Here is an 18,123-nt window from a genome sequence, read left to right on the forward strand (position 1 = left end):
TATGTACTTGTCTGCTACTGAAAAGATTCATTATCCCTCTTTATTTCGTGAAACAATCTGATTAATATAAATGTTTGAGGGTAAAAGCAGAGAGAGACTGTTCTATTCCACCCAAGGGAAAATTAGGACAAGCATCACCAAAAAATCTATTCAGAAATTGATATCTGCAAAAATACCTTCTTCTGGGTTAGAAAACTTATTTTCAGCAGCAAGAACTAGGTAAGAAGAGTGAGAAAAATTCCTTTACTCAGATTCTCAGTTCAAACATCCAGTATTATATCCCAGACATCAGGTCGTGAATCATGCTGATTTGACCTTGCAGGACACCTCTATGCCAGATACTGTCTAGAGTAAGACGGTTCCTGTCACCTGTCCCACACAAACAGGTCCTTGAAACCACTGTGCTGTTTAGTCATACTTTAGGCTGACTTGGGTTAAAATGCTTTCCCAGCCTGAGAAAGCATTTACATACTTCTCTGTGAAGTACTGACAAAAAACAAATGCATAACTTGTTCATCTTCTACATTTGTTATTTAGCTAGGATTCGAGAATGGAGGAAAGTTTTATTCTACTTAGTACTTATTGTAATCTACGGCAGTCACTTAAGTAAGATATTTTATTATAAAATGCTTCATAAAAAGTGCATTACTGCTGAGCTTCTTAGATTAAACAATTTTGAGAGCACTGTTTGTACTTATATGCAGAAACTAGACACTTCTGATCCCATTACCAAAATGTACTTGACCCTTATTTTTCTTTTCTTATGAGGCCTGAATTTTAATCAGGCCTTAAAGTCCTCAGTCATGCCAGTACACTGCATTTCCTCTTACTGCTTTTGTTCTCATGTTGCATTTGGTTAAATACTTCAGCTGAATATGAAAAATGAGAGCACTGCATAAGTCTCGTTCCATTTTTTCACAAAGCTTACAAAGAAATATTTTTATCTTTGTTATGAAACATTTACCTTTCGTATATACTTATATCTTTATTACATAAATGCTTAATATGTCAAAGGGAGATTAGTTGGAAAGTGCATCTCAAAGACGATCGGCAATAGTGAATTGAGTGTGTAAATTAAAAATGTGTTGTTGCTAAGTGGAAAAATAAAAAAGTCAAGGCATGATTAGATCCTGCATCAACGACTTGTATTTTATTTTGCTTGGTGATATTTGTGAGTAACTCCATTGTTGTTAATGGAGCTACACTGGGTATAACGCTGAAAACTGATCTCCCAGACTTTCCTTTGCCTCTTATCGAGAGGTTTTTGTCCTGCAGGACGCTGCACGTGCCTGTGCCTATGCCCAGCACGGGATGCTGCGGCACTGGGACCAGAGCATTCACTACCTCCCTGTATGCCTCTGGAAAGCCTTCCTCTAGCAAATGTCTCCCATTATTGCACTCGGTTTGTAACTCAAAAAATAGAATTAAGTCTTCTGCAAGAATGGTGCTATATCCTGTAAATTACTGGACAAGCAGGCAGCACGCAGGCAGCAAACTCAGAGCAAACATGCCTTGCTTTCACAGCCTCTTCAGGGGAAAAGCTATGTAAAGTCTCCTGTCCTTCACCGTGTTGTTAATTAAAGTTTAAATGGTCATCTGTGCTGCACCTTGTAAAAATTGTGAAAGTATAATTCTAATCTTAATTTGCATTAGAATATTGATTGTAAATCTTTTATTATAGTAAGAGATTTCCCACAGAATAAAAAGCTACCTTAAATCAGAGGAGCTCTAGAAAAGGAGTATTTTGTAAAAATATATTCATAAAATTTTATAACACACATATGTATCGATACACATACATATGTATATACTATATATATGTATGTATATAGATAATTTAATTATCTTTTTATGTATTTCTGGGATGTATTAAAAATGTTGACTAATCCTCAAAATATACTTTATTAATTAGATTTTCAAATATTCTCTTTAGAATGCAAACTGCATTGCTGTTCTCAAATGAATAATTCAATTTATATTTTAAGTGGTGCCATGAATGAATATTTACAAAAAGAAATACTAATTTGGAGAAACATATTAATAATTTACTAGAAAGAAAAAAAAACCTTTCTCTCTCTGATTGACCCCTTAAATATATTTGGTTTTTATTACATCTTTATTCTAAATAGAAATTTAAATATGTTTACTGTAATGATTTATCAAAACAATGTGCTTGCAAATATTTATTAGTAGTATTCACATCTTATATAATGTTTTGTATCTTTTGAGGCAGGAAGGTAAGTTTTATTATCTCTGTGACTTTACAAATTGGGGAGAATTTTGAATTTTGCATTTGCAAGGTAACCTTCCAACAGAAAATTACTTGTAACATTTATATTCCTAGTGCTTCAGACACCTTCTGCCTCATCAGAAACCTCATGTGGTTGTAGTTGAAGTAGTTTTGATGTAAACCCATTGTTCCCAGTACATACTTCCTAAATTAGAGTCCCAACAGAAACTGAATATTTAGCACCAAGCTGCAGACAGCTGTGTGTGACTGGGAGGACCAGAGGGAACTGGGCTGAAGACACCGCAGTCGCCCTGTAATTGCAAAGGACCCTCCACAGTTCGTCACAGAAAGGAAAAATGGACTCTGAGGTAGAAGGCTGGGGGCTTTGTGGAGGACCAGAGAGGGAAAATGACAGCAATGGTAGAATAAAAAAATGAAGCACTCTTGTAACCCACACTCGGGCCTTTATGTCATTGATTTTTACGTAGATTTCCCTAATAAAATCAATGGGGATTTATTTTTAAATATTGAGGGCAAGATATCACCTATAGTCTTTGTATCCGAGAGGTTTCAGAAAGGAAACAGTTCACAAGCACCTGTTCTGCTGGATTCAGCCTAAAAATTAAGCAGTTCATTGGCTACATTATTATTATTTCATATTGCTACCATTCCCAAAGATGACTCATTATCTCTGTTGAAGGCTTGATCAGCCTGAAAGATGAGTGCAGAAATAGAAGTCCTGGAGGAGCAGCAGGCTCTGCCATAGAACAGCAATGTCTAACACTGTCACAATTATTTTCTGGTGTGGTTTGCACTGATTCAAAATATAGGAATAAAATGTCTGCATTTGAATAATTGTTTTTGTCCCATGTCATACAGCTGATTTATAGTATGTGTCACTACATTGAATGTTGGTTCATACAATAAAATTATGTTTGAAAATCTGCAGACACAAATTTAAGTATTTATTAAAAGCTGAGTATAGCAAAGTTAAGTTGATGTTAACTGCCATGATCACTTGCCTGACTCTTACCAGCAACTTCCAGGTATGTTTAGGAACATATTGCATGAGACAGTATGTGACTTTTGAGAAATGTCTACACACAAGCTTTCATAAACCTTTATTCTGTCTTTAGAATTTGGAATGATGGGAGATCATACAATTAAAAGTCAGCGACCTCGATCTGTTCATGAGAAAAGGGTCCCTCAGGAACAAGCTGATGCTGCTAAATTTATGGCACAAACTGGTAATACATCAGTTACATTTTTCTATTTACTGTTGTTAATTTTAGCAAAACCACTGCATGTTTCCATAATCTTTTGCTGCATATTTGTCAGTTTTCTAAGCTGATACTTTTTTTGAATCATTTATTTTTTTTCCACCAGTTAAAGTCCATAAATAAAGTAGCTGAGAATTAGGTAGACCATACAAAAACATGTACTGTGAATGTGGATATGAAATTATATAGTGTAAGCATGAATTTCTCTAGTAGTAAAAGCAGTCTCACACATACAAGACACAGGACAGCTTATTTCTTTTCAAATAAGATTTTAAGAACATGCTTCAGAATTACTTTATAAATAGACTGAAGTCTAATCCCAGCTTTAGGCATTTATCAAATTAATTAATTACTAGGGTGACTTTAATGTGCATACAATTCATACATTCAGCATTTACTATCTTTGGCCCAGCACAATGCTCTGTTCTCTAGTTTCCAAATACATAATTGCTAAATGAAATTGGCTGTAAGTAGTTTTTAATTAGATGCGCAAATTATCTAACAGTTTTTCATCTAAAACGTATTTTCTAATTTTGTTTGAGCAACTTCATCTTCTTTAGATAAAGATACCAAAATGATATTACAAACCTAGAGCTGAAGTAATTAAAAAAAAAAACAAAACAAACCAGCATGTTTACCAACAGTTACCACAGCTGCCTTTGAGATCAATGATAACATTTTGGTGGTGAGTTGAATTAAGCTCTCATACACCACAATTATTGTCCATTTTGACATCAGTAATGATCTGTGTATCTGTTGGTAAAATCTAACTCTCTAATGATACCCTACACACTCCATTTCAGTAAGTTACTGTGTTGAAAATCTTGTGCCCTGCAATTATTGTATGGATTTGAAACAACTTACTCTGTATTCCATAGTTACTAACCTAGAAAATATGCCTGCATCAGTCATACATAATGCTTCCAGTTTTATATTCACCTTAGTAAAAGAGCTATAATTACTTCTATTTATGTTGCATGTTGACTTTCTTAGTAGTAGGGTGCTTTACTTAACAGATTTGCAGAAATCAATATATTAAGTAATCTAAATATATGTATAGCAAATCAGCGTAGATCTGTTTAGTAAAGAATTTAGAAGAGGAAAAAGTCTGTTTCACTCCTATTAATCTATAGGACTACTTCTATGGCTAACTCCCAGTCGATAATACTATAAGCAAAAGTAGTGGAAGAAGGGAGCCTAGAACCCTCTTGGTCTCCATGCAGTTTTTGTTTAGACAAGTAGAACTTGTTACTTACAGACCTAGCTCAGACTATTAAGTAGCTGCTTACTACATAGAATAACACCTTTGCTTTTATGCTGCTTCTTGAATTCATACAATTACTCAATAAAATAAGACTATTTGTTTTATTTTCTTATATAAATCCCTAAAACTTTCATAGTATCAGGGAAAACTCGTATTTGATAATTTCTAGTCATGCATTGCAGTGCATGTATTATGCGTGTTAGAGAATTGCATTATGAACGCAGCACTTAAACCATCACCTTCTGATAGATCGTGTGTGTGGAGTGGGAGATGAACGTTCAAAATTATACAGACTTGGTTTTCAAGGTCCTGTTCTGAAAGCATGTGAGATGTATCAGCAAAGCATATTAATTTACATGCCCATCTTTCAGGAAATCTATATTTTACATACTATAGGTTAACACATTTTAAGTAATACTGTGCTCTTTTTGGACATACTTACTAATTTTCATCTTTTCCTCATTTTGATTTTCCTTTGTAGTGATCATTGCATATTTTCTTCACCTCTATTGCATTCATTTTCTTGTTATATAATTAATATGATATCTTCTTAAACTGATTCATAAGGTTTTTTCTAACAACATATATGTCATTAATGTACCCTTGTACTAAGAAGTCTAATAGCCCTTGAAGTAAATAGATACTAAGTTTTATGAAGTTTCTTATATTTTAAGCCTGTTCAATATTTTATTTTGTGTAATGATAAAACAGATGTAAAAGTGCAATAAAATGTTTGTATGGTTTAAAAAGTCAGAGATACAGGAATAGAGAATTGTCCTGGAAAAGATTTATGAAAAGTAGTTAATACTGTTAGAACAGTGAACTTAATCCACTGAATGTTGCTGGGAATGGAAGAGTTTTAAAATGTGGTATTAAAATATGCCTTTTATTGTTTGTTTGTGAATGATGTGAGGCAGTGAACTATTTTATTTTTTTTAAATCTTATGTGAATAATTTATTGTCCTGTATTTGTCATTTTATGTGTTTGGACTGATCCTTCCCTTAGGTGTTATGGGATTTAGAGAGTATAATACAGGTAAGTGTTATACAGATCAATGAGGCCTTTCATACAGTAAGTTATGTTTCCTCTTACATGTTGAGCAGCAGGGGAGAATGAGAACAATGTAGCTTGCCAAGAGTTAATTTGATTTAATGCAACAGATATTATTAGGTATTATTATTACTTAAGACTTCCCAAGTAGCTGAAGACTAGAAGGAAAATAAAAAGTAGCCCTTTTGAAATGTTCATATCAAAAAGGAAAAAAAAAAGCAAAGAGGTAAAGAAAAGAATGTAAGATGTATTTGCAGATTATGTAAGCAATCTAGGTTTATTCTAGAAAATAAATAAGTCTTTATTTGCTTAAATTAAAAATGGTTAATTATGGTATGATATGTCTCTAAAGATATTTATTTTAAAATAAGTAATAATTGTACTGATAGCAGTACAAAATATTCTGTAATAAAAATACAAAAAAAAATCATAATGCATTATGCAAAAAGAAGCAAAGTAGCTGGTGAGATGAATTTGTTCTTTATTTTCTCAGATTTCACTCTTTTTGCACCATGCATCATATTAGTGCAGAGGAACTTGCTGCAGCAAATGTTTAAGCTTTCTATGCTCAAACTTCTAATAATTAATATGAAATTTGAAATTCACTCAATACAGTCATACTCCTTAGTATCATGTTACTACAATTTTCATCATATTCCAAGCGTTAAGAGCAAGTTTTTATCACTTATATGTGAAATTTTAAATTTTTAATACTTCGTTTCCGTATTTTATTAGCTACACACTGTCAACATGTCTGTGTTGGATAATGCATAATTTAGACTGAGTATATATCACTGTTTTACATAATGAGGAACATCTTGAGAAACATAGCTTTGACTTTTTCTGCTGTTTGACCTTTCATTTAAACCTTTTTAACAAAGGCAAAGTCAAACTTCAAACATGTAGGAAAAGTAAAAAAATAGAAAACCCATAGTAGTACAAGTATTTTCACCATGTGCATAGGGCTTATAGTACACATTGTGTAATTGTTACTGTCTACCTAGATATTAGCTATATTTACCATATTATATTGTCTAACTTGAACCTAAGCCATATAACAACCTAATGAAAATACTAAATTCATATTAGAAAAAATTATTAAAACAATAATCAGTGATTAAATTTCTAATTTTTTTCACCTAACAAATAAAGAAAATGAGTACAAAAATAACCTTGGTGAATTTTTGTATGTAAAAAATCTCATAATTTTTTCCTTATCCATAGAAATTGTTAGAATTGTATATAATTTTATGAAAAGGAGAGGGATTCGTGTGTTAATTATAAAGCATCTTGTCTTGTTACTGAATAAGAAGCACTTTTTTTTTTTTAAAGCATTGAATAGCCTCAGAATTGCTTCGCAGAGGACTAGCAGAGACAAGCATTTTGCAAACATTTCATGCTTGGCCTCTGGAAACAGAACAATAGAGCTTGGGCACACACTTGGTGCAAAAGCACAGTTTCAAGAAACAGTACATAATTTACTGAATCCTTGGAAGATGGCACCAGAGTCTTCCTGGTTTGCAGGCATTCCCTTAATTGCAACCAATATCAAAACTTTTGGAAGATTAGGGGTATATTGAGATAACTGACATTTTAAGCAAGCTATTCGAGACTGAAGGTTGTAACATGCCACTGTTTTTAAAGCAGAAAATCCTATTTGTTGCAAAAAGGTTTTAGGTTTAAAAATCAAGGGCATAATAGAAGCTTCAGCATGCCATTTTATACTGATTTTTAATGGAAGAAGGTGAACATGAATCCACAATTGTTTACTCAAATTGTTCAGTGGGCTATATGCAGGTTATTTTTGCATTTGCTTTCTGAGGATACTCAAGGGATCCAGTTCTCTGAACATGAATGCCTTTTGGAAAGGAATTCCAGGACTGTGTGTATGGCGGTTCATGGAAACTAAATTTAAGCATTCTTTCCTGACAATCCATGCAAGAAGACTTTGTGCAGTACTTTCTTTCAAAAAATAGAAATAATATAATGTGCTATCTCTCAACAGTTAAAAAAAAAAAGTACTATTCAAATGTACAGTATTAATAAATCACATCTGACAATTTTGAACATAGTGGTATGTACTATACGCAGTAATGTCATCTAGTGCATCCAAGAGTTTAGCACACTTGTAGGTCAAAAGCAAGGAGCTGATCTGTGCAGTAAATAATTGAACCAAACTTACCATCCCACTATTCAGGTTAAAATTTGGTAAGCAAAGTGCTTCGTTTTGCCAGGGAACTTCTCTCAAAGGCTAGATGACTCTCCTCCACCAAAGAAAAAAATAAGAAATTAAAGGGTTGTTTTGTTTTGGGTTTTTTTTTTGGTTTTTTTTTTTTTTCCTTGTTTTTAATCAGAATTCCCTTACTGGTAGAATTCCTTATACTATTACCTAGCCTTCATTCTAGAGTGATAAGTATAAATATCAAAGATAAATCCTTTACTATTATATAAAAAGAGTTGTCTGTGTTCTTGTGACACACTGAGGGCAGTGTTGTTTCTAAAATGTTGAAGGGCAGTAGTTCTCATAAAGTTGTAAGTGATGCTAAGCGATCAAAGTGTATCCCTCTGACAGGCATTATGTAACTGCAGCATTGTAGGTGTCTTTATTTTCTCTTCATTGCACATTTTCACAGCTGCTTTACTCCATGAACTTTTAAATATTTATTTTGGTGTGGTTTTATATTTGATTTACAAGAGCAAACAGTAATGAGCTTCAGAAAAAAAAAAAGTCTTATTAATACTTATATCTATATTCATGTTTGTTTGTTGTCTTGAATACAGGTGAATCTGGTGTTGAAGAGTGGGCCCAGTGGAGTACGTGTTCAGTTACTTGTGGTCAAGGGTCGCAGGTGCGAACCAGAACTTGTGTATCACCTTACGGGACACACTGCAGCGGCCCTTTAAGAGAATCAAGGGTTTGCAATAACACTGCCCTCTGTCCAGGTAGTGTTAGCAGCCAATAAATAAAATTGTGGATGTTTTTGAACTGTATAATGATAAGAATTTGAAATTTTATCTTTTTATTATTATTATTTCTAACATTAATTTCATAAAGGCATTTCTATTAGAAAATATTCAGCTATGAAATTTTGTCATGTAGGTTGTTTTTTTTACTTTCAGAGTAGTCAAGATATGGAACATTAACCTTTGTTCTGATAGTTTCAGATTTTTTTTAAAAAGTCAATATACTCTGATTTTTCACTCAGAAAAGTAAAAAATCCAAACTAGGGAAAAAAATCCAAACTAGGGAAAAAATCCAGGTCATCAATACATTAAGCAGAGACTGATTAACAGAGTGGGTTAACATATATTATTAGACACTCCAATTGTTTCACCATTTAGAATACTGTCTTCTAGGCAATAGGCCAGACAACGTTCTCTGCACAGTAATATCTTCATGGACTTTCCTTTACATTGTTCTGGCAAGAAAGGGCAACAGCTACCCATCAAAGGAAGAAAGATCAGACAAAAAGTAACTCTCTTACATCTGACACAAAGTAAGGGTCATCAGTGTCTTGCGTCACAGTTTTTCTACTCGTTTTGTCTCAGAGATCTGGACGTAGTTGGAGTTCAGCAGTAGTTATACACTAAAGAGAAGAGACAGGCTTGTTCAAGTTAGCTGCTCAAAGGGCACATCTTGTTTCTTTAGACTCTACCTGTGAATCTGATTAATATGGGATGGGAAGCAAAAGGGAAGGCATATGCCCTATGACTACATTCATTTTCCTCTGCTGAGTCTGAAATGCAAAAAAAAAATTTATATGCTTCCCTTCAGATGCACAAATTCCTCAGCTCTTTGTAACATCTGATTCCAAGAGGGTCATGAGACATCTTCAGCTTCTGGGGAAATTCACACCATTTTTGAAGTAAACTAAACTGTCATATAGAGAGAATACTCTGGACTTTACATCAATGAGTAGTAATATGTAGAATCAAACTCTCACAGTTACTGTGTTTTGAAAAAAATGCATATGTGTTCCCATCAGTTTGTATATCAGCATTATAAGCAAGTTTAATGGAAAACAACTTAAAAGATTCTATGTAGATAAATGGTCATTGCAATAAGAACTGTTTTCAGCACCTAACGCTTTACTACTGTGCTTTAGGTAAGCAATTCACATGGGATTTTCTAATATTTCAGGGTAGAAACCCCCATGCAGAGCTGAATTTGATCACTTGAAGTGTTTCCTTACAAAAATGGCAGCTAGTTCTAAAAAGGTTAAGTTAGCTTACATTCTGCCAGAGGTGGGATACATTGCAAAAGAACTCTCAACTGGAAGTATGGAAATAGGAAGTGAAAAAGAGAACTATAAAAAAAACAAACTTTCCAAACAATCAAAGATAAAGATTCCTTTGAAACTACATGAGGTATGAACATGAAAACACAGAGTCTAGCACTCACAATGAAATGCAGTTCTGCTTTCTTGCTCATTTTGTATTACCTAAGAAGAGTCAAGGTGTTTAAATTGCCTAATTTTTACAGAAATTTATCTTCATGCTTTCCAGTAAGGAATGAAAACAAAAGAAAAATATGCTTGTAATGCAAAAGCCAAGGTAATAAATTTGCTGTGAAAGTAAACTGGAAAAAAAGTTAATTTTTAAAAATCACATTGTCTAGCAAACTTCTAAACAATGCTTACGCAAAGAAAAAAAAGACTGATCCATATTTCTCAGGTCACAAAGGAGCTCTTTCCTTATGCATGAACTCCCACTTCAGGGTATGGCTTTTGTTTCCAGATACCCGGTATGAGCAATGGCTACCAATTGCCCCTGGCTAATAGTGATACTGCCAAGATATTTTCCTTTTCAGATCACCACAGCTGATTCTGATAATCTTTATGTATCTCGAGTTACCTTTCCTAAATAATTAGTCTTCTGGGCTTAATCTTGCATGCTGTTTCACAGAATTACAATAACTTTATTAATTTATGTTGTTCTATGTCTGGCTACATGGTCACTACTGTGTGACAGTGTGCAAGATTAGCAATTTAGAAATGTGCTATTCCTAGTCACAGCTCCATTAATTTTTCAAACATCCTTTTAATTATTAGCCTAAATATCCTCCATCCTCATTATATTATGTATCTTGACTCAGAGAGTTGCATAGTTCAGGATTATCCCTGGCCCATGCATCACAAAATGCATAATATGTATACTAGTATAATTAAAACACACATTTGACAAAATCATCCAAACATATACATACATAACTGGGATCTGGCCTGTGTACCCAAACCTGTACCACTCATTTCAAACAGCTTTTGGGCTCTGTTAACACAACAACATTTTACATCATAGAGCATGAACTAGAAGCAGTAAATGGACCAAAATGTAACAGTGGTCTCTCCTTGTAACCTACAAATACAGAATCTACTGGGGCATATTCATTATATGTTTACATGATTAGTAAAAGGCAGGGGGGAGGGCACTTTGAAAGCTGGAATACAGTTTCCTATTCAAAAGGTTGCCCCTTCAAAATAAAGAAGTATGCAAAATGGCCTACTGGACTAGACTTCAAGCATCTATCCTCAAGCTTCAAATGAATCTGTTAAAATTGCAAATACTAATGCATGGTTTCCACAGTATTTTCATCTATTGCCTTCATATACTTCCTTTAGTGTCCAAGATACTCAGTGGGATGTTAGGGACTACATCTCTCTGTGATCTTACATTCCGGGAAAATTTTGAGAAAGGGATTCACCAGCTTCATCTTTTTTTTTTTTTTTTTTTTTATATATACACATATGTATATATAAAAAAGTATTGAAATAAATCCTTAAATTTCAAAATAGTGCTCCTGATAATTTAAGTAAAGTCATGAAGGAATCATTATTTACATAATTTTGGGTTTCACATAATCACAGAATAGTTTGGGTTGGAAGGGACCTTTAAAGGTCATCTACTCCAATCCCCCTGCAAGGAGCAGGGACATCTCCAACTAGATCAGGTTGCTCAGAGCCCCATCCAACCTTGAATGTTTCCAGGGATGGGGCAGCTTACCACCTCTCTGGGCAACCTGTTCCAGGGTTTTGCCACCTTCATTGTAAAAAATGTCTTAAATCTAGTCCAAGTTTACCTCCTTCTATTTTAAAATTGTTACCTCTTGCCCTATCACAACAGGCCCTGCTAAAATTTTCTCCCCATCTTTCTTGTAAGCCTCCTTTAGATACTGTAAGACCTCCCTGGAGCCCTCGAGGCTGAGTTTACATTTGTTGCAAACGGATACTATTTTGGAGACAGGAGTCCGCTAGGTAATTCAGTCTGTCTTAGAATCAAGTGCCTTCTAGAAAAGTGCAGCATAGTAGGCAACAAAACGTATTTCAGGTAACCATTGTTGTCAATGGTTCTTTTGTGAGTGAAGACACCTCAGGATCCAGTACTGCAGTGCGACTGACTCATTTCTGCTTAGTGGATCATTTCTAACACAGCTAAAACTTCAAAGAGAAAGAATAGGCAATTTCCATGCCTGCAGATCATAGCTTCTATTTTTCCTTCTCCATTGCCTTCAACAAACTTTACCACAAAATTTAACTGAAGCTCAGCATTTTCAGGCTTATGAGTAAAGCAAGACATGGCAGAAGCAGGAATACCCTAAACCATTTCAAACATTTGTTTGCTCAAAAGCTATATTTTGGCTGATGTGATATACTAACACTGCTTTAGTTATCTCCTTTTTTCTTAAGGCTCATATCAATAAAGTTTAGCCATATTGCTGAAATATTGCACATTTTTTATATATTCTATGCCTGCATGGTACACTAAAAAAATAATTACTGCGAAATTAGCTCTAACTTATTTAATTCATGTAGCTTTATTGTTAGTAATCTATATTCTGGAAGTTCAGGCCTTCACTTCAGAGGAAGAAAATAAAAGTAAGGAAAACTAAGGTTTATAATTAGAAAGAGACATGACAGAAGCAGAGTAGCTGTATGGCTTAAACCTGAAGGATAGAGGGCTGCTGTCAGAAAGTTTGCCGACTTTATGTATTACAAATTTAAGAAAGATTTTTGACTGGACAATTTAAGTTACAGCACTTAAATGAGTTTAAATTTGTACATACAAATCCTCTAATTTAATTTTTAAAAATTCTTTAATGTAACATCTGCTTGGATAAAGTTATTCAGCCACATTAAACTATGATACCACTTACAATGAAATGTCAATGGCCATAATAGCTTTCCAATATCTGCTCAGTTTAAAGCTGAATCAATCAAAAGCATTTAAACTCCAATAAAAATATCCCAAAACTTGTTTGTAGGATGAAGGCCAGCATGGCCTCACACCTCCTCCCACTTCCCAGCAGTTGCATATTGTGAACACTGTGGGTGTTCACTTCAACATGATTAGGTGCACAGAGTGGCGGAGAGAAGGGAAAGATGCTCTGCAGTAATACAGACTCGTTGTGCTACCAATGTTTTTGACAGATAAGTTGGCAATAATCTGAATATTTTTGTCCCAAAGAGTGAATCTTGCATCTGAAACTGTGTTATAGAAAACTAACTCCTCTGTGGGCCAGCTCTCCATCTGGTGTAATTTGGCATAGCTCGTCTGGCTATAATTCATCAGATGTTACAGGGTTTTTTGTACTTAGAAAATGGTATTAAAGAAAGAAAATGTAAATGAAATATCAGGAAAAAATATTTAAAGGTAAGACATTTTAAATTAAGATGTTCTTTTAAATCTGATCTGGATAATGTTGGACAATTCTGTGATGCATTCTCCTTGATATTTGTTTGCTGACATTGATTGTTTTCTTAGTGTTATGCCTTCTCCATCCTTGACTTTATTAGTTCTCTATTAGTTTCAGATACACAAGTTTATGCATACAAGAAGATACTGTGAAATTTTTACTTAATGAGCTAAAATTTGTCATGGAAGATTATTTTGGACACAACTTACTTTAAACTGCAAACAGATAGAGGCTGCTGTAAGTTTGAGTCCACCCAAAGTGAAACATCTTGTTTTGGCTTATGTACAGATCCAAAATCACACAATAATTATTTTGTGTTGCCGCTAACATACAGTCACTCTTGCCAGAAGAGATATACAACATTTTGGCTCAAGTCAGTATCTTTAAAGAGACCCTCAGCACATGTTTTTGTCATTTTTAAATAAAGACAACTAACTTGTAACTTTTTGGCAGCATGAACTCAAAACTCCAAATTAAATAATAAACTTAAACTCATATGTACCCTGAAAAACCTCAGCCTGCATCTGCATAAGGTCAAGACCTTTCTAATTTATTATTTTTTACACAATAATCTTTTTTTCTAATTTGGATTAATTTTGATTTGCTATGTTTAGTACTTTTTGAAGTTCTTGTTGCACCTGAGCATCTTGATCAATCATTGTGGTATCAGGAGATGAAATTATACTTGTTATTACTTACTACTGTTTGGAATCTGATCTGACAAATCGTTTTCTTACTAATTTTTCTCATATGATAAAAAATTTAGTGTCTTAGAGATATGTCTGGATTCAGAATCTATTACTTTGCCAATGAGAAAAAAATCTTCAGATTGTATGACTGGATCAGAGTAGCTGTCTAAGTATAATACTTGTTGAAGAAAGATGAAACATTAGGGATTATATGCAAATAGTCATCAATTTACTAGTTTTAGAGGAGTTAGGTTTCCTGATTTTGACAAAAATGTCACAGTTAATCAAGGTTTCTAAAATAACTAGACTAAAGTCTGTCACTTTAACATTAATTTGGAATGTTCCTGAGGGGTTTTTCTGGGTTGGATTTGTTTTTTTTTTTTTTGCTAGTATAATGCAGATTGATGTGATATTTAGAATAAGATAATTTTAATAAAGGTAGCCATGTACGACATGGAATAATTATTGTGCTTTTTGACCACTTATACATGACCAAGTAAAAAACCTTTAATCAATTGAGCTGTTATCTAGTGAGTTAAAATCTTCCCTGAGTAAAGCTTGACATTTTCTGTCAGGTACAATTTCTCAGAAGTTAGCTAACAAATTTTTTACCTCAACATAGCATCTGAAATGACAATTTTCCTTACTTTTAATGAAATGCAATAGAACTTACCTACATGCAGAATCTCCCTTGATCTTACTGATGATTTTGTGATAATATGCCAGGGAGCTGAACCTCCTTCCATACTGTAGGCAACTGAATTTCACCTCAGGAAATGTTATTCTGATCCCTACAGGAAAAGGGTTTTATTTGAGGAAACTGGGCAGGTGATATGTACCTTCAGGGCAGAGGAAACCTATACATGAGAAGTTCTTTCACAGTGATGAAAAAAAGTGAGGACAAGCCAGGAAATCTATTTCTTCTATAATGTTGTGAACCATTACCAATGATGCACTGAGATGTTGTACATTATTTCACTCTCCAGATGCTCTTCAAACAGACAGAGTTGCAGAAACACAGAGAGTTACATGATCCCGAGTGTGATGCTCAGTCTGGGTACTAAGTCTCTGGATTTTTCTTAAACACCTAGCATTTTTACGGTTCTCATTACTACATTCCTATTGTCACGCAGCCTAATTTAAACCTGTTCAACTGCTTTTATTTAAGCAGAAGAAAAATAACTGAAGTTTGTTTTGCAATATTTTTCAGTTTATAAGGAACTGTTTTACCAATGCATGTATGGAATTGTCTTACTAATACATGCTTAGCTATAATATATTAGAGAACCTTCTGAAAATTTAACTCCAATTGTTTCTGAAAAGGGGAATCATACGGTATACAAGCTCATATGGATATTATAGATTAGTTTCTCCCACAGTGGAAAAAAATTAAGGTAGAGAAAGATGCATCTTCTATGATTCTTTTTATTCATTTTATGAAATACTTGTAAATAAAAATATTGATATGTGTTTGTAATTTTATTGTGTAGTCTGTAAGTGTTTGAAGTATGTTGAGTGAACATTTTTTAAAGATAGAGTCATGCATGTATTACTGTGTATGTTAAATCAATGAATATGTTAATGTAAGGAAATAGTGCAAATCTCTTTTGCTTATGTGGTCTTGGAATTTTTGAGGAAGGCAATCAAGCACATGTGCTGCCATGTTTCCACCAGAATTTAAACAAATGAAACAATTATAAGATAACAGCCTCAATTTATGATGGTGACACAGTAAGAAATTCTCTCATTTATTCCTATATTTTTCTAAAGAAAGCGTAATTTGGATTGCTTCAAGTTTTTAGAGTTTCCTTGAAAAAGTGTATGTCTGGTTTTCACAATGAGTAGTCTTCTGAAAATCAGGGCTATTAAACATATTTCAAGTCAAGCACCAAAGATATAACTAACTTTTGAAAAGGGAAGCCATCTTTCTTGAAAGAATGGAAGAGAAGGAAATGTGGTAGTGAGATTAGTTTAAAGATTAGAGAAAGTGGTTCAAAGTTAAATATATTTTAGGGAAAATATACTTTTAAAATTGAAATTAATTTAATTGTATAAAGGATTTATTTGCCAATGCTAAAGACCACCTCTGTACTGATTTCCTTGAAGCTGGCAAAATCATTCCCATTTAAAACATTGATCTTGTTTATTTTAAAATCCTTCTGTTACTTGTGTGTCTGTTTCTGGTTAAAATCTGTTTGGTTTGTTGCAGTACATGGCGTTTGGGAGGAATGGTCACCTTGGAGTTTGTGTTCATTCACATGTGGTCGAGGCCAAAGAACTAGGACGAGGTCATGTATACCTCCCCAGTATGGGGGAAGATCATGTGATGGACCTGAAATGCAACATAAACCTTGCAATATTGCACTCTGCCCTGGTGAGCTCATATAGCAACTCTCTGCTTTGTTACAGTGAATTCAATGTGCATTGTTTGTGATTTCTTTTATTACTCTTTGCACACAGAAAAAAAATGTTATGCAATGTGAGTAGACAGGGTAATAATGTTTATAATTCTGACTGTAGTTATTCAAGGATATAAGCAGGATGCTAACTCTGTTCAAGATACTGCACAAGCATACAATTATTAGTTTCTTCAATATACTCTCTCTGTAGGGCATGGTATGTTGTGTAGGAAATCTTGATACAGAATGAGTCTTGGAGAAGCAAAAGACAAGCAAGTTTCTGAGTGTCGCTTAAACAGAGACATTCAGAGGTCACAGTTTGTGTCCACCATATCTATCTGAATTATGTTTGCCTGGAGGCTCACTGTAATAATTTTTTCATCATATAACAAGCATTTGGGAAATCATAAAATTTTAATTGTTATTAATTTATTCAAAATTGATATTATTTACATGTGTGCAGAAAGAAAGGCTGAAACAGCTAGGGCATTATTTGAATCCCAGTTAAGCCCTTATGGTAGGAGTTTTAAGTATCTCATTTATACGAGGTAGTTGCTAAACTATTTACAAAAAACTACTCCTAACCAACTAAACAATGTTAAGCTTTCCATCCACCGAAACTGAAACTAACTCAAAAAAATAATCTGTTCTTTCAAAATGGATTTTAAAATGTTTGCCCGTATGTTATGAATAATTTTGACCAAAATTTTCAATCTGTGCATATATGTATATATGGACATGTGTGTATATTTATGTATATAATACCTAAGTATTACAATGAGTTTAACAACCATAAATAAGATTATATATATAATTATTGAACTCATTGTAATACTTAGGTATTAAAAAGGTATCAGGTAGTGGTAATGTGAGAAATGCCTTTCATGAGTTCTTTCTGACAGTGTGAAGGTTGCCCTTGCAGTGGTCTTGTTGCATATCCACAGTTTACAACGCTGCTGCAAATAGATTCTCCATGATCACAGCTCTCCCTGAAAACAGTTGATGGACATTCCATTAGAAAATGGTTGTTTGATGATTTGAAAACAGACATGAAGAAAAAAAAATGGAACTTACTGCCTCACAGAAGTACAAGTAATTTGTTAGATTTTTATTAAACCTGAACTTTGCTTTTCTTCTGGTCAGCAAAGCATACTCCAATTTTAGGACAAAATTTGTGGAAAAGTTTTAGTCTTGAATGCAGCTGCAAAAATTTTTAATTAATTCAGTTTTTGGCCAAGTTGGCAGCTGTGTGATTTTACATGTGTCTACAGAAAAGTAATGAACATGATACATGAGCATGAAGCAGTTGACAACAAGAGAAATGCCAAATAAAAATAGCAGAGAAGAAATTAATGCATTCAGTTCACTTCAGTATTGCAAAGAAACACAAAAGATATTACACCTGATCTGTCAAAATACTCAGTTATTTGAGAATTCTGAATTTTGAACAGTCATTTGTACCTAAATGCCTTTCACTAAAGAATGTTATATACTGGTTACATTTAAAAGTAACAGTTTAA

The 18,123-nt window shown here is 33.7% G+C and overlaps 1 protein-coding gene across 2 annotated transcripts in view; it reads left to right on the forward strand.

The window, feature by feature from the left end:
- Positions 1 to 18,123, forward strand: part of ADGRB3 (adhesion G protein-coupled receptor B3) — a 468,567-nt gene that overhangs the window by 181,777 nt on the left and 268,667 nt on the right. For both annotated transcript variants that reach the window (XM_086744848.1, XM_086744847.1), the window contains exons 3-5: positions 3,367 to 3,477; positions 8,607 to 8,768; positions 16,414 to 16,578. In XM_086744848.1, coding sequence (XP_086600974.1) covers positions 3,367 to 3,477; positions 8,607 to 8,768; positions 16,414 to 16,578 — 438 coding nt within the window. The remainder of the gene's footprint in view (positions 1 to 3,366; positions 3,478 to 8,606; positions 8,769 to 16,413; positions 16,579 to 18,123) is intronic.

The sequence above is a fragment of the Chlamydotis macqueenii genome, chromosome 3 (genome assembly GCF_036417535.1).
Source record: "Chlamydotis macqueenii isolate bChlMac1 chromosome 3, bChlMac1.mat, whole genome shotgun sequence".
In the NCBI taxonomy this organism is placed as follows: Eukaryota; Metazoa; Chordata; class Aves; order Otidiformes; family Otididae; genus Chlamydotis; species Chlamydotis macqueenii.